At 45.9% G+C, this 24,543-nt stretch overlaps 1 protein-coding gene across 1 annotated transcript; it reads left to right on the forward strand.

Annotated features, from left to right (window-relative positions):
- The first annotated feature begins 5,223 nt into the window (after positions 1-5,223).
- On the forward strand, positions 5,224-12,568 carry LOC139269122 (putative nuclease HARBI1). Its single transcript, XM_070888224.1, has 2 exons — positions 5,224-6,099; positions 12,335-12,568. Exons 1-2 carry the CDS (start codon positions 5,224-5,226, stop codon positions 12,566-12,568), a joined length of 1,110 nt encoding a protein of 369 aa, XP_070744325.1.
- Positions 12,569-24,543: the final 11,975 nt, after the last annotated feature.

Genomic DNA, 24,543 nt, shown 5'->3' on the forward strand with positions numbered 1-24,543 from the left:
TAGGGATGCATGCAATAAAGGTACAGCAGTTATCATGGGTGACTTTAATCTACATATTGATTGGGCTAACCAAACTGGAAGCAATGCGGTGGAGGAGGATTTCCTGGAGTGTATTAGGGATGGTTTTCCAGACCAATATGTCGAGGAACCAACTAGAGGGCTGGCCATCCTAGACTGGGTGATGTGTAATGAGAAAGGACTAATTAACAATCTTGTTGTGCGAGGCCCCTTGGGGAAGAGTGACCATAATATGGCAGAATTCTTTATTAAGATGGAGACTGATTAAGATTCAGAAACTAGGGTCCTGAACTTGGGGAAAGGTAACTTCGATAGTATGAGACGTGACTTGGCTAGAATAGACTGGCGAGTGATATTTAAAGGGTTGACGGTGGATAGGCAATGGCAAACATTTAAAGATCACATGGATGAACTTCAACAGTTGTACATCCCTGTCTGGAGTAAAACTAAAATGGGGAAAGTGGCTCAACCGTGGCGAACAAGGGAAATTAAGGATAGTGTTAAATCCAAGGAAGAGGCATATAAATTGGCCAGAAAAAGCAGCAAACCTGAGGACTGGGAGAATTTTGTAATACAGCAGAGGAGGACAAAATGTTTAATTAGGAGGGGGAAAATAGAGTATGAGAGGAAGCTTGCTGGGAACATAAAAACTGACTGCAAAAACTTCTATAGATATGTGAAGAGAAAAAGATTAGTGAAAACAAACGTAGGTCGCTTGCAGTCAGAATCAAGTGAATTTATAATGGGGAACAAAGAAATGACGGACCAGTTAAACAAATACTTTGGTTCTGTTTTCACAAAGGAAGACACAAATAACCTTCCGGAAATACTAGGGGACAGAGGGTCTAGTGAGAAGGAGGAACTGAAGGATATCCTTATAAAGCGGGAAATTGTGTTCGGGAAATTGATGGAATTGAAGACCAATAAATCCCCGGGGCCTGATAGTCTGCATCCCAGAGTACTTAAGGAAGTGGCTCTAGAAATAGTGGATGCATTGGTGGTCATTTTCCAACAGTTTGTCGACTGTGGATCAGTTCCTATGGACTGGAGGGTAGCTAATGTAACACCACTTTGTAAGAAAGGAGGGAGAGAGAAAACGGGTAATTATAGACTGGATAGCCTGACATCAGTAGTGGGGAAAATGTTGGAATCAATTATTAAAGATGAAATAACAGCGCATTTGGAAAGCAGTGAAAGGATCGGTCCAAGTCAGCATGGATTTATGAAAGGGAAATCATGCTTGACAAATCTTCTGGAATTTTTTGAGGATGTAACTAGTAGAGTGGACAAGGGAGAACCTGTGGATGTGGTGTATTTGGACTTTCAAAAGGCTTTTGACAAGGTCACACACAAGAGATTGGTGTGCAAAATCAAAGCACATGGTAGTGGGGATAATGTACTGACGTGGATAGAGAACTGGTTGGCAGACAGGAAGCAGAGAGTCGGGATAAACAAATCCTTTTCAGAATGGCAGGCAGTGACTAGTGGAGTGCTGCAGGGCTCAGTACTGGGACCCCAGCTCTTTACAATATACATCAATAATTTAGATGAAGGAATTGAGAGTAATATCTCCAAATTTGCAGATGACACTAAACTGGGTGGCGGTGTGAGCTGTGAGGGGGACGCTAAGAGGCTGCAGGGTGACTTGGACAGGTTAGGTGAGTGGGAAAATGCATGGCAGATGCAGTATAATGTGGATAAATGTGAGGTTATCCACTTTGGCGGCAAAAACGCGAAGAAAGAATATTATCTGAATGGCGGCAGATTAGGAAAAGGGGAGGCGCAACGAGACCTGGGTGTCATGGTTCATCAGTCATTTAAAGTTGGCATACAGGTACAGCAGACGGTGAAGAAGGCAAATGGTATGTTGGCCTTCAAAGCTAGGGATTTGAGTATCGGAGCAGGGAGGTCTTACTGCTGTTGTACAGGGCCTTGGTGAGGCCTCACTTGGAATATTATGTTCAGTTTTGGTCACCTAATCTGAGGAAGGACGTTCTTGCTATTGAGGGAGTGCAGCGAAGGTTCACCAGACTGATTCCCGGGATGGCTGGACTGACATATGAGGAGAGACTGGATCGACTGGGCCTTTATACACTGGAGTTTAGAAGGATAAGAGGAGATCTCATAGAAACATATAAAATTCTGACGGGACAGGACAGGTTAGATGCGGGTAGAATGTTCCCGATGTTGGGGAAGTTCAGAACCAGGGGACACAGTCTTAGGATAAGGGGTAGGCCATTTAGGACTGAGATGAGGAGAAACTTCTTCACTCAGAGAGTTGTTAACCTGTGGAATTCTCTGCCGCAAAGAGTTGTTGATGCCAGTTCATTGGATATATTCAAGAGGGAGTTGCTATGGCCCTTACGGCTAAGGGGATCAAGGGGTATGGAGAGAAAGCAGGAAAGGGGTACTGAAGGAATGATCAGCCATGATCTTATTGAATGGTGGTGCAGGCTCGAAGAGCCGAATGGCCTACTCCTGCACCTATTTTCTATGTTTCTATGTTATCGACACCAGCACCTCTAGAGAATATAACTGCTACACCAGCAAAGACATGCCAATCCAGGTCGACTTGACCAACCTACCACCAACCCGTCTCAAATGTAGAAGGCTATTTTGGACTGTCGCCGAGTCCCTTCAGCGATCTCTCCTCAGCCTTGATGACCGATGGCAAAATGTTTGGAAGAACTGTGACATACGAAATGGATTGCTTATAGAGGACAACCTGAAGGTTCAAACCTCCCTCGCAAACATCAACTGCCTCAGAGCTGGTCATGGTAGATACTGCCACCTTCTCCATAGGTGGAAGATTAAAGCATCGCCCTCATGTAATCAGACCCGGGAGCACATCAGTGAGCATTGCCCTCAGAGGAAATTTGCAGGCAGCCTACAAAATATCCACGTTATTACACTAGAAGCTTTGGCCTGGATATCCAATTCAGATATTAACAATTGATTTGCTTTGCTACGACCATACGGAAGAAGAAGAAGTGGGCTAGTGAGTGCAAGACAGTGAGTGACTGACGCTATGTTTGAGGATGTGGTGGTCTGAGGGAAAGGGGCCTGCCAAATTTTCTTCCTCCTCCTTGAATGTATTTGCTTCATGAATTCTTAAGCAAAAAACCCATGAAGCAAACACATTACACCTCCTCCACTGATTCTTGCTGTGGTTTATCTAGAGGAAAAGCCGAGGAAGAGAGGTTCAAATGAAACGTGGACAAACTGAGATGTGGTTCATTGTAGTCGATGGAAAAGAAGAGTTTTCTTGAAAAATGGGTGTCTGAGCCCCTAACCATCAGATGGAGAAACAACAGATGTTTAAAGCAATGCTAAACCTGCCACAGGCCCTCATATTTCTCTGTCCCAACACCATCTACTCAGTACTGGAGTTACAGGACTTGGAGCATTTTTCATAGGGAGTGAGAAACTGAAAGTCAGGGGTGGTTTCAGAGGTGGTTGTGGGGTGGGGCACCACCTGTGCCTTGAAACTTCCAGGCATTATGGGTCAGCTTCTGCTGCAAGAATAATGCAAGCAGATTGACATGCCTATGAGTTGCAGGTAAAGGTAGGGATCACGAGAGCAAATTCAGCCCTTTAGGTTAGTGCAGTGTGAGGGTAAGGAGTGAGGGACTGTTACACATACTAGCACAGTGCATTCATGGGACATGGGTAAGATTTGTCTAATGTTGGTCTGGTCAGGTCAACAAACCTCTTGCACTGCAGTGCCATTAGAGAAATAGCACCTACAGCCACTGCTACTTTTCCAGCACGGTCTTTGGGGACCACTTGCCACCCATCCCAAAAAGGTCATTTCTCCTCTGCTGCGCCTTCAGGTAAGCCTTGGAAAAATTGGCTGCCCAACACTTGCCCACTGCCATGGTTGCAATCCCACCCAAATGCTGCTGCAGCATTAGTTCTCTGTCCCCAAAAATGTTCCTCCCCTTCTGCCACCAGCGTAAATATCCAATGGCAGGTGGACTCCCTGCTAACCTCCCCATGAGCATCCTTCTCCAGTAGTGCACGGCCCACCTGACAGGATATAAATTGGCTGAGCACAGGATTTGAGTCAGGGTCAACATCAGAGCTGTTAGCCGGAGGAAGTCCCACCCCAGCACACTCCAAGGGCCAGTCAGAAATTTTGGGGGTTCATCTTTAATACAGAAATTTAACCGAGCGTGCATTGTAAGTATTGATAAATTCAATGAAACAAACTGTTTCCGTGACATCTGTGGGCCGAAATTCAGGGTCCCGATAAAGGCCCGTTAGTGCCAGAATGCAGCGGCCAGGCGGCAGAATCCAATGGCCGCCGTTTTGCAGTTGAATGGTTGCCACGACCCATATTTAGCGTGGGAGTTTTGGGGCAGAGTCCACTTCCGCCCCGATCTCCCGACTTCCGCGGCGGTATGGGGCTTGCGGCAGTGATGACACAATCAGGGTGCACACCGTTGCCGCTCCACCCCGACCCCTATTTTCACTACAAAAAAGGCTGCAGGTTTTGTGACGGTGCCCCCGCCAGCCTTTTGAGTCAGTGCACTTTGCCGGGATCCTCGAGACCGCCAGCGAAGGAGAAAGGGAGGTGTGTTGGGATCAGGGTTTATTTGCCGAAAATTTAGCGGAATTCTTTGTAGGGATTTGCACAAACGGCATCGGACTTCTGAGAACTTTTGCAGAGTTGGGAAAAGTTTTTCACTCTCCGTGATTAGCTGTGGCCTGTGGGCTTCATTCTCTGCTCCACAGAGGCCTCTGAGTGAGGGTCCAGCCTGCAGACTTGATGAGCTCAGTGTTGGCAGGGAAACGCCTTGTGAGAAGCAGGGCAGCACGCAGGAGAAGGTGGCGCCATCAGCAACGTGCAGAGAGGCAGCGGGCAAGGGAGCCAGCAGCCACGGCTACACAACAGGGCCTGCAGATGGCTGCAAACCTCAACGTCGAGAGGCTGGCCAGGAGGGAGATGGCATGACAAGGAAGGTCAACTATGCTGACCCCCCACACCAGATAGTGGGAGAGGAGCCATGCCAGCAGCAGCCTGCAGAGGCTCAGGAACATCAGCAGGAAGATGGAGAAGGTGCTCAGCCAGCTGCCATCGGAAGGGCCCAGCACAGACCTGGGGGAAGAAGGCCCTACCGTCAAAGGGTGTACTGACGTCAGTTTTCCTTTCTGGAGCTCAGTGATCAGCAATGTGTGCGAAGGCTGCGATTGAGGAAGGACATGCTGAGGGAGCTGTGCAATGTCCTGCGGCCAGATCTGGAGCCTCACACAAGGCTGAGGACAGCTCTCAGCATTGAGACAAAAGTGACCATAGCTCGCAACTTCTACACTACTGGCTCTTTCCAGTCTGCAACTGCAGACATTTCTAATATATCGCAATTCTCCGCCCATCGCTCGATCTGGCAGGTGACCGATGCTCTCTATAAGAGAAGCCTCTCCTTTCTGATGACCAGGGAGAAGCAGGTGGAGTGGCAGGCCGGATTTGTACAGATTTCAGGGTTCCCCAGGGTGCAGGGGGCAATCGACTGCACACACTTCGGACTGAGGGCGCCACAAAACCATCCAGAGATATTCGTGAACAGAAAGGGATTCCACTCCCTGAATGTCCAGCTGGTGTGTGACCACCAGCATAGGATCCGAGCAGACAATGCCAGGTATCCAGGCAGCAGCCATGATTCATTCATCTTGCGCCAGAGCAGTGTGCCCACTGTGTTCTCAGGCCCAAACCAGGATTGTGGATGGTTGCTTGGGGACAAAGGATATCCCCTGTCCACTTGGCTGCTGACTCCCCTTCAGAACCCCAGGACTGCAGGCGAGCATGCCTATAACAACGCTCATTCTGCCACCAGGTGCATCATTGAGCACTGCATTGGGATCCTCAAACAAAGGTTCCGTTGCCTGGACCAGTCTGGTGGTGCTTTGCAGTACTCGCCTGAATGGGTCTCCATCTTCATGGTTGTCTGCTGCATGCTGCATGACCCAGCTGTCATGAGGGAACAGCCGCTGGAGGTCAATCCAGCAGTACCACCTCAGGAGGAGGAGGAGGAGAAGGAGGAGGTGCAGGAGGAGGAGGAGGAGGAGGTGAAGAACCAGGATGTGAGTTGCCAGCCACCCAGGAGGCATCGTTGCCATCCTAACCCTGCAAGGGAAGTGCAGACCTGGCTGATTGCTGTTCGATTTAGATAATCCCATCCCCACATGATCCTTGGGTATCTATTTTCCATGGCTATCACAATGAGTGCCTTCATAGATAAGTACCCGCCCTCACGTTATACACCTGCTCAGATATTGGTGCAAAAAATAAAGATTTAATTCAACATCAAAATCATTGCAAAAAACTCAACAAAAAATAGTGCAAAACAATAACAGACCAACATCATTTGTGACCCTTGTGCATTTCCTTATAACCCCTCTTACGCATGTCTATCCTACTACTGCGCCCCTGTGGGTCTGGGAAGGCTGCTGTGTTCCCTGTGTGGAAGCTGCAGATGTCCTTCTAGGATGCCCTTGAGCAGCTTTAGCCCTGGAAGGGCCGGCTACAGACTGGGCACCACCTTCCCTGGGAGTGTTCAGTCTGGCTTGGCTCAGGCGACTCCATGCTTCGAGGCACTGGCGGAGTGATAGGTCTGCGGCCAGGAATGCTGCGATCCTGAGAGCACGCATCATCTGTATCCTAGTCCGAGGAGCCTGAGTCACTCACCAGGGGTGGCACATTACCACCACCACCAATCTGAGGGAGGTCAGGTTGGTGCTGTGGCGCTACACCGGAAGGTCCCCCATGGCCCATGTTGGACCCAGCCCGGAACTTTAGGTGTCGGATGGCAGCGATCTGAGACTGCATGAGAGCAGCCAGAGTGTCAAAGCCACCAGATATGACAGCACTTAGACGCTCCGTCGACTCTTGCAGAGCCGCGGCCATCCTCTCCAAAGCAACACCGATACACTTGTTCCCTCATGCCTGTGCTGTAATGGCAGCTGCCACATCACCTGCGAGTTGCGGCCTCACATCTGGATCCACACGGTCTCTCTGAGAGACCTGCATCACCCGCACGCTGGCAATGATGGGCTCCATGGAGTGTGCAGAGCTGGCGACAATGCAGGAGGCAGACTCCTCCATGTTCCTCACTACTTCCGACAGCCTCTCAGGCACCATTGCTAGTGCCCCCAACATCTGGGAATGCACGGCCTGCTCCCTTCATTCAGAAGCCCCAACATCATTGGGCTCGGTTGAGTCCTCCTCAGCAGAACTCCGGTGCGGACTCGCCCCCCGAAGAGATGACACCCGAGGTTGCCGAGCCCCATCACCATGCTGCAGCCCTCTAGGCCCCGGTGCAACACACAGTATAGACCCCTATACTATCTGAACTAGTTCGGACTGCGTACTCCCAATATCTGAGCTGGCATGTGAGTGGAAGCAGTGCTGCCAGCCATGTCTTCCTCTTCCTCTTCCTCATCAAACATGTCACCAAAAGATGGAGTGCAATTCAGGGTGTCAGCAAGGCTGGAGCCCTCAATGTCTTCAATGAGATCAGGATGTATCTGTCTCTCATTATCCTCAAGGGTCTCCTCCAGGCCTTGCGACGGTGTTTCAGGAGGAGCCTCTCCCTCGCCTCAGCTGTCACTCGGTGTTATGTCTTTAGATGTTCTGATAATGACTCCATGAGACAATGTGTTGTACTTGAACTGTAGTGACCTTTATTGATAACTCCAGAGTGAGGATCACACCTGGTGGCCTGCCTTTTATACTAGGCCAGGCACACCTGTACAGGTAACCTACAAGTCTCCCACTGCTGTGCCCTCTGGTGGCACACCCTTGTAATAGTGCAAGCAGTAACCATGTAGGATGCATGACATCACTCTCCCCCAAGCCTTTAGTGCAAATCGCTTCTGCATTGACTGTGCTCTGGGCTTAGCTCTACCTGGTTGACCCTTAGCGGGTCATTTCTATCTTGGGTGAGTGGTTGGTGTTTCGTTGGCAGTAGAGCGCTGGTAGTTTCTGTTTGTGTGTGTTCATGACCACTCCATTCTCTCCCCCCCACATATAGATTATGCCAGAGGCTCATTACATTCATATATATTCAAGTCCAGAAAAAAAATTTGCATTTCATTTGTGGTTCAGTTGTGAGGCAAGTACATTTCGACTGGTGAGTTACATTATCAATAAATACAGGGGATCGGTAACCAGTGCATAAGGACAAGCTAGTTCCAGAACTGTTGGATGATGTCCAAGTAGTCTGGTGGTGGCGCGGTGCCCAGTGCTGGCAGTGGGAACCTGGTTGGCTCAAGTTGCCTGCTCTCGGGGCCATTGCTCCTAGCGTTGGGCAGGTTCACAGATGCCGGTGACCTCTCTGTCCTTTCTTTGCACCCTGGATCGCTGCTGCTCCCTGAGGAGCAGTCGTCTAGCAATGCACAGGGAACTGTTGACTCATTTGCCTGGGCGTTGTTTGTTTGGGATCCTGGCTGGTCCCGGTCCCCTTTGAGAGAACTGTTACAGGTGACCCTTCATTCCCGGGTATGGCCTTGGTGGCGATGGGGTCTGGGGGCTGCACCTTAGCACAGTTTGCTCTTTCAGGCTCGTGGCGCTTGGTGCCATCGGGTGCCTGAGAGGTGGAGCCGATCAGGGGCAGGGTATCGATACCGGTGCCGTTGTCCTCCTGAGATCGCTTGCTCTGCAGCCCGTATGTATTGGTTGCTTATGGCCACACTCCATGGTGCATAACTCTGGTCCCAGGGACGCAGGCTACTACATTGGGTAGCTCGCTGGACCTGTGTGCTCCCGATGGGTGTCTGCCCGCTGCATTGACTGAGTGCAGTTGAAATCCTACATCGCACAGCGTTTCATTATTCATTGTAAATAACCTGTAGTTCCGATCGCGATCGCGTGCCTTTTCTTTGCTTATTGCATGCACACAATTCTGATCATCAATTGCACATTTTACATCTAACTCACAGTTGCTCTTACATTGTTTGAAAATGTGGAACTGTCCCTTTAAATGTGGTGGGTTGCAGGCCTCCTTTAAGAGAGCCTTGCTATCTTTACCCCAATCCTCTTCTCCGTTTGATGCCACCTGTTGCTCTATCATGCTACACCTCGTGGTCTGTCCGCCGCCATCTTTTTCTTCAGCGCATCACCTCGTGGTTTGGGTGCCATCTTTCCTCCATCCACGATGTTGACTGCGGTGATCCTCTTCTCCCCGGGTTCTGCCACCGAAGCTGGGAAGTCGCCTTTGGATCCAATTTCCTTCCTCCGGAGTCCTGCTGCTGGAGCCTGGAAGGTGCGTTCGGGTCGTCTCAGCTGGATCATCTCCGCGCAGTCGTGCCGAGCGGTCTGTGCCTCGGGTGCTGTGCTGGTCTGCTCTCTGGTGCCGGGTCCACCCTCAAGTGAGGGCTCGCTTTGCCTCCGAGTGCGGAGGATGTCGATCACTGAATGGATGAAGTCTTCCCAACTCCAATGGATCTTCTCCATTCACCTTCTTCCGAGTAGCGTTGGTCCATCACCTGCAACAATCCACAGGGGTAACTTTTGCACCGCGCCATCATGGAGTACCTTTACATCTGCACTACCAACGACTGGGATAAGTTCATCGGTGTAGGTGCACAGCTTTGCCTGAACCAGGACCAACTCGGGTCGTTCAGCTTGATTGTCCCAAAGCCTCTCAAAGGCTTCTTGATTCATTACTGACTGGCTCGCTCCCGTGTCCACTTCCATGAAGACTGGAACGCTATCTATCTCGACTTCGATCCTCAACGGGGAACACTCGGTGGTGCAGATAAACATGCTATATACCTCATCGTGGGGCTGTGCTGCCTCTCTATCGCTTCATAATCCGCACTGGATTCATGGCCATCTGCAGATTCTTCATCGACACAGTGAGTCATATTTCTCTTACACATTTGCTGGAGGTGGCCCTTTGTGCTGCAGCCTTTACACACATAGTCTTTAAAATGGCACTGGTGAGCCCTGTGATTCCTTCCGCAACGCCAGCATGGAGCTACTCGATTAGCCCTGCTCAGCGGACTCTGAGTTAAAGGACTCAGGGGCCTGTTCTCTCTTCCCTGAGAAGGTTCGTGTTCCACGGTCCAGCCTCTAAAAGGTGCCACTCTGTGCACAGTACTTGCTGGGTTTGAGTTCTGAGGATGAGTCATCTGCCTAGAGCCACAGGTCGAGGTCATGAATGCCTGGCTCACAGAGCTGGCTTTCTGCAGTGTGACTGTGGATCCGCAGATAGTAGCTTATGAAGAAGGCCCTCATGGCCGATTCCAATGCCAAAAATGTCCCGCAGCGCTTCGGTGAGGTGATTGCCGAAATCACACGGTGCCGCCAGCCTCCTGAGGTCTGCAGCATATTTCGCGATTTTCTGGCCTTCGGGCCGTCGGTGGGTGTAGAACCGGTGTCTGGCTGTGAGGATGCTCTTCTTGGGCTTGAGCTGCGCTTGGATCAGCGTTATGAGCTCCTCATACGTCTTGGTCGTTGTTTTCGCTTGTGTCAGCAAGTCCCTGGCTAGGCCATAGATGGTGAGCCCACAACTGGTTAGCAGGATAGCTTTGCGCTTATCAGCCTGTGTGGCCGGGTTGTTGCCTGCCAGATCGTTTGCTGTGAAGAAATGGTCGAGCCTCTCCACAAAGGTGTCCCAATCATCACCATCGGCGAACTGCTGCAACGTACCAAGGGCAGCCATTTTCGCGTGAAGGTCCGTAATCTCGTCGCCAATTGTTATGTCTTTAAATGCTCTGATAGTGACTCCACGAGGCAATGTGTTGTACTTGAACTGCAGTGACCTTAGCCCTTTATTGATGACTCCAGAGTGAGGATCACACATGGTGGCCTGCCTTTTATACTAGGCCTGGCACACCTGTACAGATAACCTACAAGTCTCCCACTGCTGTGCCCTCTGGTGGCACACCTTGTAATAGTACAAGCAGTAATCATGTAGGATACATGACACTCGGCCTCTCATCTGCAAGCATCAATGGCACATCTGAGGGCTGCCATGAAGGGGAGGTAGGGGATTGATGCATGGAGGCTGCAACTTTCTAAAGGAAAGCCGCAGTAGGTGCTGACGCTTTCAGGGAGAGATAACATTAAAGGAAGGTCTCACTTACACATGCTGCACAAATCGCCAGTACCGAAGGCCACAGGGGGCATCTCATCTGCAAGCATAAATGGGAGAAGGGCTGCCATGAGGGGGAGGTGGGGAATTGACGCGTGGAGGCTGCAACTAGCACACTTTTAAAGGGAAAGGCACAGTAGGCGCTTGAGCATTCAGTGAGAGATAACATTAAAGGAGGGCCTTCATTTACCCACATCAGCATCAGCAGTACCGCATGCCACAGGGAAGGCAGCATGTCTGCCCACAACCGCCTCGAACCTCTCCTCCAAGGGTGTGTGGTTTTGGAGCTGGGGCTCGCCACCACCAGTCCTTCTTTGCTCCATTCTATTATGAGCAACTTTGGCCTGCAAAACAAAGAATGGTTGGTGAGTACCACTGTGATGACACATCAGAAATGAGTGCACAAGTGTTTGTCCCTGACATACAGCTGTAACTGTGAGATGAAAGGGAACCTCCATTGCGAGAACACACACACAGATATATATAGAGGCCTCAACAATGAAATGCTGCTTCAGTGACTGTACCGTGAAGGTGGGAAATAAGAGAAGGATGAAGGAGATGCTCGCAGATGGAAGGTCAGCAATTGGTGGAGCAGTTACTCACTTTCATCAAATAGATGATGCCGTTCATCCTTTTTCAAAATTGGGTGGCCATCCGATCATGGATGGAGGTCCCTGAGACCTCCACGGCTATCTCCCTCCAAGCATTGATAAATACTTCAGGACTCGCCCCCTTCCCTCGACAGCCTGCATTAGGGTCCCCAGCTCTGCGTCCAAGAATCAAGTTGACCTCCTTGGTACAGCATCACCAGCCATGGCTTTCACTGCAAGGCCTCCCCTCCTCAGAGCCTAGTTGCAAAATGTGGCCTTTAAGGCCAGGGAGCAGCTGACTCGTTAGCTGAAAATCACCAGAAGGGTGAATTTCCCCGTGGTAATTGCACTCCAATAGACCCATCCACACCGCTGCAAAGTCCCGATTCCCACCGCTCATTACTGCTAGCCGCCATTTTAAAAAAAAATCGGTGAAAATCGATCCAATGTCCACCGCTGTAATGGCGGCAAAAAGACGGTAAGTGCGGCAGGTTTCTGGCAGGCCTAAATTTCGGTCCCCTGAAGCGTTAACTTATCTTTTCCGTTTGCAAATGCTGCCTGATTTGTGTATTTCTAGCATTTTCTGTTATGGAACAATTTATAAGCCCCCTTTTTTAATCCTATTTTCAGATTAAGGGTTTGGATGGATTGAAACGATTTATTGCACTGGGAACACTCGACCTATCCAAAAACCTTTTAACATGGAAGGAACTTCAGAAAATCCGACACATTAATATACTGGACCTGCGGCTGCATGGGAACCCTGAGCTGCAAAATGATGCACACTGTACGGAGAGTATTGAATGGTATCATGTAGTGGCATCTGTGGGTTACACATTGTTTATGTTTGTGAAAGAAAAATAATAATCTAACCTCAGAAGATGAGATCTTTCCATGATCAGTACTTGTGTATGGGCATGACATTTTGGCCTTTTCAACCAATATAACAAGTGGTCTAAATTCATGGTGGAGGGAGGGGGTGTGTGTGATTGGGGATAGAAGTAGACAAAATAAGGCGGCTTTGGGGGAATGTCTAGGGAATTCCTGGGCTACCTCAGGAATTCCACCAGTGTGCCCTCCCTAGACCAGCTGAGTTCTGCTGTGGGCCTAGTAAAGGCCCCAAGGGTGAAAGCTAATCAAACCAAACCAAACAATGTCATCTCAATTTTTACCTTCTCCATTCTGCTCATTTAATCCCTGTGAGCAAACCCAAATGTGGGGCACTGAAAGCTTCCATCCTTTATTTAAATGATCTGGAAAGGGGTCAACATTGGTGGCCATCTGCAACAACAACAACTTTTATTTATATAGTGCCTTTAACGTGGTAAAATGGTCCCAAGGCGTTTCACAGCAGTGTTATAAGAGAAAGCAGATAAATTTGACAACGAGCCACATAAGAAGAAATTATGGCAGATAACCAAAAGATTGGTTAAAGAGGTAGGTTTTAAGGAGCGTCTTAAAGGAGAAAAGAGAGGTAGAGAGGCGGAGAGGCTTAGGAAGGGAGTTCCAGAGCTTGGGGCCTAGGCAGCTGAAGGCGCGGTTGAGCAGTTATAATCTGCAGCTTGGAATCCCACCATGCTCCTCTTCTAGTACATACTGGAAACATTGTTATAACAGAGAATGCCTTACCCTTTGTGTTTGAAGTGAAATTTCTGCATCCCTGAGGATTTCTCTCTAATGATTTGGGGTTCTGTCATGTTTGCTTGGGTTTACTAGCCACCAGGTGGCACCACTGTTGGAGGTCATTGGGCTGTACACACCTGTGTGCAGCCCAGGTATAAAAGGCCAGTCATCTTGTAATGTAATTACTTTGGGCCCTCATAAAGTAGAGCCTGGTTTGTACCTGTTCGGAGTTTACAGTATTCAGTCAATTGAGTTATTGCATACACAACAGGTTCCATCTTATTTTTTGTTATTAGTGCTATATGAAACCATCTTTACTCATCCATCCAGGATGATCCTAATGGCCCCCTATTGTAGTATCCAGTTGCTTCTTAAATGATTCCAGGATTTTGTCCCCCATTATTCTATCTGGAAATTTATTCCATACATTGATCCTTCCGTCTTAAAATTACCTTTCATAAATTTGAACCGACCCCTTGTTTTACACAAGTAACTTTCCAGGTTTACCTTTTTCATTCACTTAACAATTTTGTATGCCTCCCTTTATAAAATCACCCCTCAGATACCTCCTTTCAAGGTTGAAAAGCTCAACTTTCTCCAGTCTTTCCTGACTTGTGTGCTTTGGGACATCCTGAGGTCATGAAAGGCACTACTTTCTTTCCTGACACAATTGATAAGCCTCATGGCTCTTCTCTGCACTGCCCCAGAGCTTGAATAACCAGTTTAATGTTGATTTGACTAAGACTCCTTGATCTCTTTAAGCTTCACCCGTAGCTATTCCAACACCATCCTTGCAGTTCGTGTGTCACCTATTTTTCCTTCTGATGTGTAATTCTTTACACTTGTCTGCATTAAGTGTAATTTGCCATTGGTCTGCTCACTTACGTACTTTGTCCAACTCATTCTGTAATTTCTGAGTCGGCTCCTCCGATTCCATTGTCCCTGTTGGGTTGGAATCTTCTGCAAGTTTGACCACTTTATATTGCAGTCAGCGAGGATTCAGCAGAGTATTCTGGCCAACCTCCAAGCTCTTCATTTTAGTCAACGAAGTGACAACCCAAGTGGGCTGTGGGAAGCCCTACTACATGGTGTACCTAAATTTCCAAAAGGCTTTTGACTGAGTTCCACAGAAAGGCTGTTAGTTAAACTCAATGTTAGGAATCCAGGGCAAACTCTGGGAATGGAAAAGAAATTGTCGGAAGGGTAGAAAATAACGAGTACTCATTAGAGGACTTGTGTTCAGATGGGGCAAGTACAATGTGGCTTGCTGTTAAAACTACTGCTTTTTCTAATTTACATAAATGACCAGAAATTAATCAGAAACTCAACATAAAATGGTCAGATTTACAGATTATAAACTAGTAGGGACAGTGGAATCGGTAGCTTAGAAATTGCTGAATGAGTTGGATTGAATATGTTTGTGAACAGAAACATGTAATTTAATATAGGCAAATGTAAAGTATTACATACAGAAACAAATAAGCAACTCGTACTCCATGAAAGGTATTGAAATAGCCAAGGATGAAGGATTCCTGGTAGGTTTAACAATCAACATCTCCAACCAACACAGAGCAGCAATCAACAAAGTCAATAGATTGTTAAACTATATCATCAAAACAGTTGAATAGAAGTCAGAGAAAGTCACGACCAATCTGTACAGCCCTCATCTTGAGTACTGCAGTGAATTCTGGTCATCGGAATGCAAAGAAGACATTCAAGCACTACAGGCAGTGCAGAGAGGAACCACGAGGCTGATCCCTAGTGTCAAAGGTCTGGGATAGGATGAAAGATTGGAGAAACCTGGAAAAGAGGTGTGTGGGAGAAAGAAAGAAAGATAGAGCTTGAATTGTGATCTTGTAAAGGTTTATAAGATAGTTAAGGGAATGAAAAAGATAAACCTGGAATATATAAGTTAAATACTGATAGTAGGAATGGGGAACATTGATTTAAATTGGTATAAGATAAATTTAGGCATAATGTCAGGAAATTCTTTATGCAAAGTGTGATCATCCCATATGGAATAGACCTGCAAGGATGAGTAGTAGAGGCAAAGACCCTGGAATCTTTTAAGAAACAATTGGATGCTGAAATGGGAGAGCTTTCGTGCCTTTCTTTGTGGATGAGCTAAGATGGGCTGAATATTCTTCCTCATCCCTATCTTGTGAAAGAAACTGATTATTTTATCTGTCTGCAGCTCTCAACACCAATTTCATTTTCATTCACTCATATTTAAACTTCACTGCAAGTAGAGACATTTAATGTGATGGTAAAAAGGTATATTTTGCTCACACTGTTTAAATAATATCTGTATGAGCTGCAATTTTTGAAAATTAAGAACTGCCATTTTGAATGGTGTCTACCTAACCATTGATTAAAAAAAATCACCATTTCTGGGACACTGGTAATTGGTGCAGAATCTTGTAACATAGCCCCATAGGAAACCACAAATATGGAAAGTTGCCATTCTTATAATATCTTTCTTTTTAGATCGTGCCCATGTGATAGATTCTCTGTCCAATGCCTGGATGGTAGATGGACATTTTGTCACTTCCAAAGAAAGACACATGGTGACCCAATTCTTCCTGGACTCTGCGCTAACAGACCGTCCTATAGTATGTATTTTGTACGTGGTTCTAGCTACTCTTTGCAGCTACATTAACCTTTGAGTTTAAAAAAAATAGAATACAATATTTTAGACACTTGCTTTGCAGCATTTCGGTCTGAATGTTAATTAGCTCAATCACGTGGAGTACCAATGAGCCTCATAACTCCCACAAAGATCTGAAAATAGAAATCAGGAATAAGAGATTAATTAAAAGCCCCTTAAGGACTTTGTAGTTAAAAAAAATGATTTTGTATGCAGTATTTATAAATAAGGCAACATTCATGTGGGTCATTCAATACAATTTGAGTTTTAATTTGCATAATTTAATCAGCATTGAGAAATGACATTCCTTCACTCCACTCAGCTTGCAATTAAAGCTCTGAAAGCTATATTTGTCATGAGTTAAGTTAAATTGGGTTTTGGCAAGTATTCCAAAAATTTTAACATAAATAAGATATTAAAATATATGTACGGAGTTATACCTTTCCATAAATTCCAATTTAAATCCCTGCTAACTAGGTTTGCAAGACAACATAAAATCCTTTGGAGTGAGTTGAAGACTACTTTACTTGAGTGGGGTCAAAGTGCTTTCTCTCTTATCGTAACCCAGATGACAATCAAATACCTGCAGTACCAAAATCAAAGCAATTTTCTGGGAATTATTTACCTGCTTTGCTAAATGTATTAATGAGGAATCCATTTAATTCACAAAATACTACCTAGGCTTAGAAATTGCTGTTGCTGATATTTAGGGGTTAAATGTTGGTGACTGCAAGTTTCTGGAAGAATTTACTCCCAATTAACCTCTGATATTACTGTTTATAGTGCCAGGAATAAAATCATGGGTGATAATACCTACACAGTAAGCTGGCCAATGGCATGGCAGAAATCATAACACTGTTAAGCAGTTGTAAATACACTAAGTTGCCATTAAAACCCTTGCATATGTTTAAGGGAGAGCAGTCTAGGAGTGTACCCATTGATTTTGCTGTAAAATGAGGGTGTTCAAGGCTAGAAGTTTTGTTCAAGAATTAAGGACGGGCATGCAGTTATGCATGGAACATAGAAACATAGAAACATAGAAAATAGGTGCAGGAGTAGGCCATTCGGCCCTTCTAGCCTGCACCGCCATTCAATGAGTTCATGGCTGAACATTCAACTTCAGTACCCCATTCCTGCTTTCTCGCCATACCCCTTGATCCCCCTAGCAGTAAGGACCTCATCTAACTCCTTTTTGAATATATTTAGTGAATTGGCCTCAACAACTTTCTGTGGTAGAGAATTCCACAGGTTCACCACTCTCTGGGTGAAGAAGTTCCTCCGCATCTCGGTCCTAAATGGCTTACCCCTTATCCTTAGACTGTGACCCCTGGTTCTGGACTTCCCCAACATTGGGAACATTCTTCCTGCATCTAACCTGTCTAACCCCGTCAGAATTTTATATGTTTCTATGAGGTCCCCTCTCATTCTTCTGAACTCCAGTGAATACAAGCCCAGTTGATCCAGTCTTTCTTGATAGGTCAGTCTCGCCATCCCGGGAATCAGTCTGGTGAACCTTCGCTGCACTCCCTCAATAGCAAGAATGTCCTTCCTCAGGTTAGGAGACCAAAACTGTACACAATACTCCAGGTGTGGCCTCACCAATGCCCTGTACAACTGTAGCAACACCTCCCTGCCCCTGTACTCAAATCCCCTTGCTATGAAGGCCAACATGCCATTTGCTTTCTTAACCGCCTGCTGCACCTGCATGCCAACCTTCAATGACTGATGTACCATGACACCCAGGTCTCTTTGCACCTCCCCTTTTCCTAAACTGAAGGGCACCAAGAGGGTTTGGGTAGGTGTACAGAAGGTGTACATTCAGACCTATGGGTGTTCATAGCCAGGGCTAAAGTTGGTAGTCTTGGTTTCTCAGTCTTTCCAGTCTCCCTTAATTTTCAAATAAGATGATCTTAAGATCATCTGCCACAGAAAGGATTGTTGGTGCTACCAGGTTAGCAGGCGTCGGCTTGCATTATAGACATCACAGACAAACTGCACAGTGATGGAGTTCCTACATGCATTATGGATAGGGGAGCAAATTCACTGCAAGCCAGAAAATCAATGGAATTGGGCAGTTCTGTAATGCTGCTGTTGCTGGTCAGTAGGAAAGGGTACAACGGTGTTAGTTCTGCTGAATAAGGCATCAGTCACCTCTTCAATTTATTTATGAATGGCAACTTAGCTGATACTGGTGATGTCCCTGTGCTAACCTGGAAGGAGCCTAAGGCATAAAAATTACGACCTGTAGTGACCATGGCAACCACTGCCTATGTGTATAGTTATCTTCAGGTCTTCCAAAAGCAACTCGCCAAGGTTTCTTCGGCAGCACCTCCCAAACCCATGATCTTTACCACCTAGAAGGACAAGGGCAGGTGATGGAAGACCATCACCTCCAAGTTCCCCTCCAAGTCACACATCATCCTGGTTCCTTCATCGTGGCTGGGTCAAAATCCTGGAACTCCTACTGCAGCACTGTGGGACTACCTTCACCACATGGACTGCAGCGGTTGAAGAAGGTGGCTCACCACCATCTTCTCAAGGGCAATTAGGGATGGGCAATAAATGCTGGCCTTGTCAGCGACGTCCACATCCCAGGAACGAATACATTTTTTGTCCTCTTTCTAAGTCTCAGCTTCTGGAGGCAACACTCTTCAGTCATTGCTAAGCAGCTATGACTTGAGTGGTATATCAGTGGGCCCAAACACAATGCCTTCTAATATCTCCGGCAGCTCCTCCCTGCTGCTGCTCATCATCTGTGCTAAGTTAAGTGTGAGGAAACCATTGTAATGAACTTTCTCTCATCAGAAACTCAATGAAACAGAAATACCAAGCAGAACCTTGACAGATGAGAACCTTGCGTAGCTGCAACACCTGTTTCATACAGACAGTAAGAGGGTATTACATGGACGATGCATGAAGACTAATCATGCAGCAAACACCAAGCACAAGAAACCTAATCCATGGATTTAGCACAGTGGCACACAACAGCCTCAGCATTGCCACAGTGCCAAGTGCCAGTATGCATATGCTGCAACTCACTCCCCCCCATTGCTCACCACGATTGGACATTTGCCACTGCCATAAACCTAGGCTATCGGTGTGGTGTTTCCCAACTATGATTGTGAAAGGTTAGCATTTAAACAAGGAAAACTGAAGATGATCATCTGAAAATAGGGGCTGTCACTTGCCTGAAATTATTTTGTACACACACGCATGTGGAGGTTTGCCTTTTTAAAAGGGTTAAAGTTTGATGTACTATTTCCCATTTTAATTGTGTATGTGTTTTTATACATGTATGCAGCGTAACAAGATGAGAGCAAATCTGTTTACTCCAACCATCTGGAAGAATCTTTTCCAGACTTGTCCTTATGGTGAAAGGGTAAATGCTTTCTTACATATATAGTGAAATAAGTGTGTTGAGAAGGTAATAAAGGATGTTTAGAGAAGTGCCCAATGTGGAATGCACTGTGTACAATAAAGTCTCACTGTAACGTGTTGATGGACAAGCTTTTCTGCTGCTAATCGCTGTTATTTCGCCAGATATTTTTATCATTGTTTTAGCAGATTATTTTGCTCACTCTTAAGAATTGTTACAGAAAACTAACACCATCAAAAAAAGTAATTGGTATTTTATCACATTGTTCTTTGTGAGCTCTTGCTATGCAAAAATAGGTGGTTAATTTTGCCTACATAATAATCACTGTGCTCTCTAGGCACTGACTTTATGCTGCGTGAGTGGGTTACCAAGCTCACTGTTTGGTGACGGGTGGGGGGTAGGAGTGGAAGGGGACGGCGGGGGGTGTGGGAGGAAGAAGTATTGCTGTACAAAATCATATTCACAGTATATGACTTTACTGTGGGGAGGGGGAGTTGCTGCTCTGAGGGCTGTAAATTTCTAGCAAATGCTAGATAGGGTTTCCATTCACCTTCTCGCTGGGTGAGGAGCGAAGCGTTCTGCATAGCGGGTGGTGCTGCAAACGCTTTTGCTGCAGTAGATTCATACAAGTGGAAAAGCCTCAAAATGTTCATTGCTTTCCTTCAGTGCAAGCAGGAGAGATCCACGCTATATATGATTGATTATGATAATGTTTACAATAATGGCAATGCTTTAAGAGATTGTTTTTTCACAAAATGATTGTGCTGGTTTCTGTTCTGGCAGCTTCGGGTGAGGATAATTTTTAATACTGTCACCATTGTTGAAAGAGACAGATAACAGTAAGGCTGCAACAGCACAGCATTCTCTAAAAAACAGTGAGGGTGAAATTGGTCTTGAGCCGTAATAGCGATTGGGCATATTTTACAATCCGTCCAATTTTCTTTTCCATTGAAACTGATTCGCTATTGCCCATTTTGCCCAACCACCCAATGCCAATTTCACCGGCACTGTCTGTGTACTGGAGCTAGATGGGGAGTCTCTGTCAAAACATTGTGCCAGTGGAGGGCTTAACATTACAAGATGGGCATTTAATGCTGAAAATGTCCATCACAGCACCAACTGCAGGCATAATCGGTACTGCAGTTAAAAGTTGACATTTTTATAATGCATTTTTCCATTGCAATAGCACGCATAATGCATTTGAAATGGAATGATGTGACTCACTCAGCAATTTAAAGCATATTAGATATAGAATGGAAGAAAATAGATTAGGAAGGCTGAGAGGGAATATAAAAGAAGGATGGTGGCCAACATAACAGGAAATAGCAAGGGCTTTTATAAGTGTATAAAGAGTACAAGAATGGTCAAAGAGGACATGAGGTTCCTCAGACACGAAGGGACCATCTTGTACTTGAGAGTGAGGGAATTTCCATCTCCTTTAAGATCCAAGAGATCCCTCTTTTCCATTGAAAAAGCAGAATAGTTCACTGGTAGAACTGAGTGTCTTCTTTCACTAGCCTCCTTTTACTTGTAGGAAGACCTTCATATACCTTAGCTGATTATGGCTCTTTGAGCACTGGTAATAATTAATCCTGTTGTTGTCCATATCTCAGTCACAATGTGCAAATCCCTATTGTAACTTAGAAAGACATTTTCTGATATGTAAGCCTCTTTTTGACAGACTCTCCACTTCATGAAACGATTTCCTCTGAATGAACAGTTAAATTCAGGTAGGATATACTTTTTAAACTCGGACTTCTATCTTTAAAAGTTTCTAAACTTTCCTTAATTTATTTTCCCCTGTTCTCCAAAGAATCCCTTGTGTCCAGCCAAATATTTCAGCACAGAGACACTCTGAAAAATTTGTTTCTGCCAATTCTTTCAGTCCAGAGGGAGCAGCTTTGCTCCCAAATGCTCTCTAAACCATCTCAATCAGAGCAGAAGACTGCACTTGCCAAATACTGATACTTACAGTTTCCCTTTTCTTTTAAGATCCCAGAGATGTTGATCTCTGCAACATCTCTGTCAGTTTAGATGGTCCAATCTCTCACAATATTTCCCTGCCTGTTCTTTCAGTTTAAAAGTGACCCATCCCCTATATCGGCACTTTTCTTTTCACAACCTCTCAATCTAGAAGACCACAAACTAATTTCTCTGCAAATGCTTCCATTATTGACTGACAGGAGTTTGTACTTGCCATATCAGTTTTCAAAATGTGATCATTTACATAGTTGATGGCCCACAGCCACATATCTGTTGCTTGAACGACAAGTGTCACAGTGAAAAACATTTAATAATGGTTTGTACCAGAGAATGAGTTCTGCAAAAATTGTTTGGTTCACAACCTGTCTTCCTTTTACAATGTTTGGAATGTTGTGACTGTAGACTAGAAAATCATTCTAGTAACATCATTCAAGCTTCTAAAGCTTTCCGCACGTTGAATTAACTGTATGTCCCACTGTTGCTCAGTATGTGCCTCCAAGCTGGTTTACAAAGTATCAATAAAGCGTACTTTCGATTGTCAGGCAACTTGTCAACAGTTGCAAAAGTGTTTGTTGTTATAAAAAAATGTTTGCTTCGAGAAAGTATGTGTAAATGAATTATGCACGGAAATAAATATTTGTGTTGCGTTAGCTCTTGCAATTTTTTTCTGTTTACGACAGAATCCAAATTAGGCTCCACCGTTGTAATTTGTACTAAGTGTCAGTTATGGAGCTGGAGCTAATATTAGGTAACAAGGCAGTGCAAAAAAGAGTTCAGGAAATATTTCTCTTGCAAGGACCTTCCATTTAGGGCTTCAATATTTGTGAGCTCATTCAGCTGATACCAGCTATCACAAAAATCTACCACAAAAGCAAAATACTGCGGAAGCTGGAATCTGAAACAAAAACAGAAAATGCTGGAAATTTCAGTGGGTCAGGCAGCATCTGTGGAGGGAAAAGCAGGATTAACATTTCGGGTTGGTGACCCTTCGTCAGAACTATCAGCTTTCAAATCTATCAGCTAGTCAGAAACAAGAAATCAGAAGATCCCTTCATGTTCTCTTTCCTGTAACTTCTCTGCTTTTCTGAGGCAGTCCCCCGGAGTCGAGGCTGACTTGCTTCCACATTAAAATGAGTTCGAAGGTGATTGATGAGATCAATGTGGGATCTACAGTCTCTGTCACAGGTGGTTGGAGGGACGGGTGGGTGGGGTGCTTGATTTATCGTTATGTTCCTTCCGTTGTTTGTACTTGGCTTCTGCGTGCTCCCGCGAAGAGACTCGAAGTGTTCGGTGCCTTCTCAGATGTTTCTCCTCCACTTTGGGCGGTCTTGGGCCAGGGATTCCCAAGAGTCGGAGGGGATGTTATATCTTTTTCAAGGAGGCTTTCAGGGTGTCCTTGAAGTGTTTTCTCTGCCCTCCTGGGGCTCGACTGCCGTGACGTAGCTTGTTTCGATAGTCTAGCATCATGCATGCAGACAATGTGGCCCGCCCATCGAAGCGGATCGAGCGTGGTCAATGCCTCAATGCTGGGAATGTTCGCCTGACAGAGAATGCCTATCCTGCCAATGATTTTGCAGGATTTTGCGGAGGCAACAATGCTGGTACTTCTCCAGTGCTTTGAGGTGTCTACAGTACATAATCCATGTCTCTGAAGCATATAGGAAGGTGAGTATCACTACTGTTCACCATGAGCTTGGTGCCGGGTTTGAGATCCTGGTCTTATACGAACATAAGAACATAAGAAATAGGAACAGGAGTAGGCCATACGGCCCCTCGAGCCTGCTCCGCCATTCAATAAGATCATGGCTGATCTGATCATGAACTCAGCTCCACCTCCCTGCCCGCTCTCCATAACTCCTTATCCCCTTATCATTTAAGAAACAATCTGTTTCTGCCTTAAATTTATTCAATGCCACAGCTTCCACAGCTCTCTGAGGCAGCGAATTCTACAGATTTACAACCCTCTGAGAAAATAACTTTCTCCTCATCTCAGTTTTAAATGGGCAGCCCCTTATTCTAAGATCACGTCCTCTAGTTCTGGTCTCCCCCATCAGTGGAAACATCCTCTCTGCATCCACCTTGTCAAGACCCCTCGTAATCTTATACGTTCGATAAGATCACCTATCATTCTTCTGAATTCCAATGAGTAGAGGCCCAACCTACTCAACCTTTCCTCATAAGTCAACCTCCTCATCTCAAGAATCAACCTAGTGAACCTTCTCTGAACTGCCTCCAAAGCAAGTATATCCTTTCGTAAATATGCAAACCAAAACTGCATGCAGTATTCCAGGTGTGGCCTCACCAATACCCTGTATAGCTGTGGCAAGACTTCCCTGCTTTTATACTCCATCCCCTTTGCAATAAAGGCCAAGATTCCATTGGCCTTCCTGATCACCTGCATTCTATCCTTTTGTGTTTCATAAGAACATAAGAACATAAGAATTAGGAACAGGAGTAGGCCATCTAGCCCCTCGAGCCTGCTCCACCATTCAATAAGATCATGGCTGATCTGGCCGTGGACTCAGCTCCACTTACCTGCCCGCTCCCCGTAACCCTTAATTCCCTTATTGGTTAAAAATCTATCTATCTGTGACTTGAATACATTCAATGAGCTAGCCTCAACTGCTTCCTTGGGCAGAGAATTCCACAGATTTACAACCCTCTGGGAGAAGAAATTCCTTCTCAATTCGGTTTTAAATTGGCTCCCCCATATTTTGAGGCTGTGCCCCCTAGTTCTAGTCTCCCCGACCAGTGGAAACAACCTCTCCGCCTCTATCTTGTCTATCCCTTTCATTATTTTAAATGTTTCTAAAAGATCACCCCTCATCCTTCTGAACTCCAACGAGTAAAGACCCAGTCTACTCAATCTATCATTATAAGGTAACCCCCTCATCTCCGGAATCAGCCTAATGAATCGTCTCTGTACCCCCTACAAAGCCAGTATATCCTTCCTTAAGTAAGGTGACCAAAACTGCACGCGGTACTCCAGGTGCAGCCTTACCAATACCCTAAACAGTTGCAGCAGGACCTCCCTGCTTTTGTACTCCATCCCTCTCGCAATGAAAACCAACATTCCATTCACCTTCCTGATTACCTGCTGCATCTGCAAACTAACTTTTTGGGATTCATGCACAAGGACCCCCAGGTCCCTCTGCACCTCAGCATGTTGTAATTTCTCCCCATTCAAATAATATTCCCTTTTACTGTTTT

This window comes from Pristiophorus japonicus, chromosome 8 (assembly GCF_044704955.1).
Source record: "Pristiophorus japonicus isolate sPriJap1 chromosome 8, sPriJap1.hap1, whole genome shotgun sequence".
NCBI classification, from domain to species: domain Eukaryota; kingdom Metazoa; phylum Chordata; class Chondrichthyes; family Pristiophoridae; genus Pristiophorus; species Pristiophorus japonicus.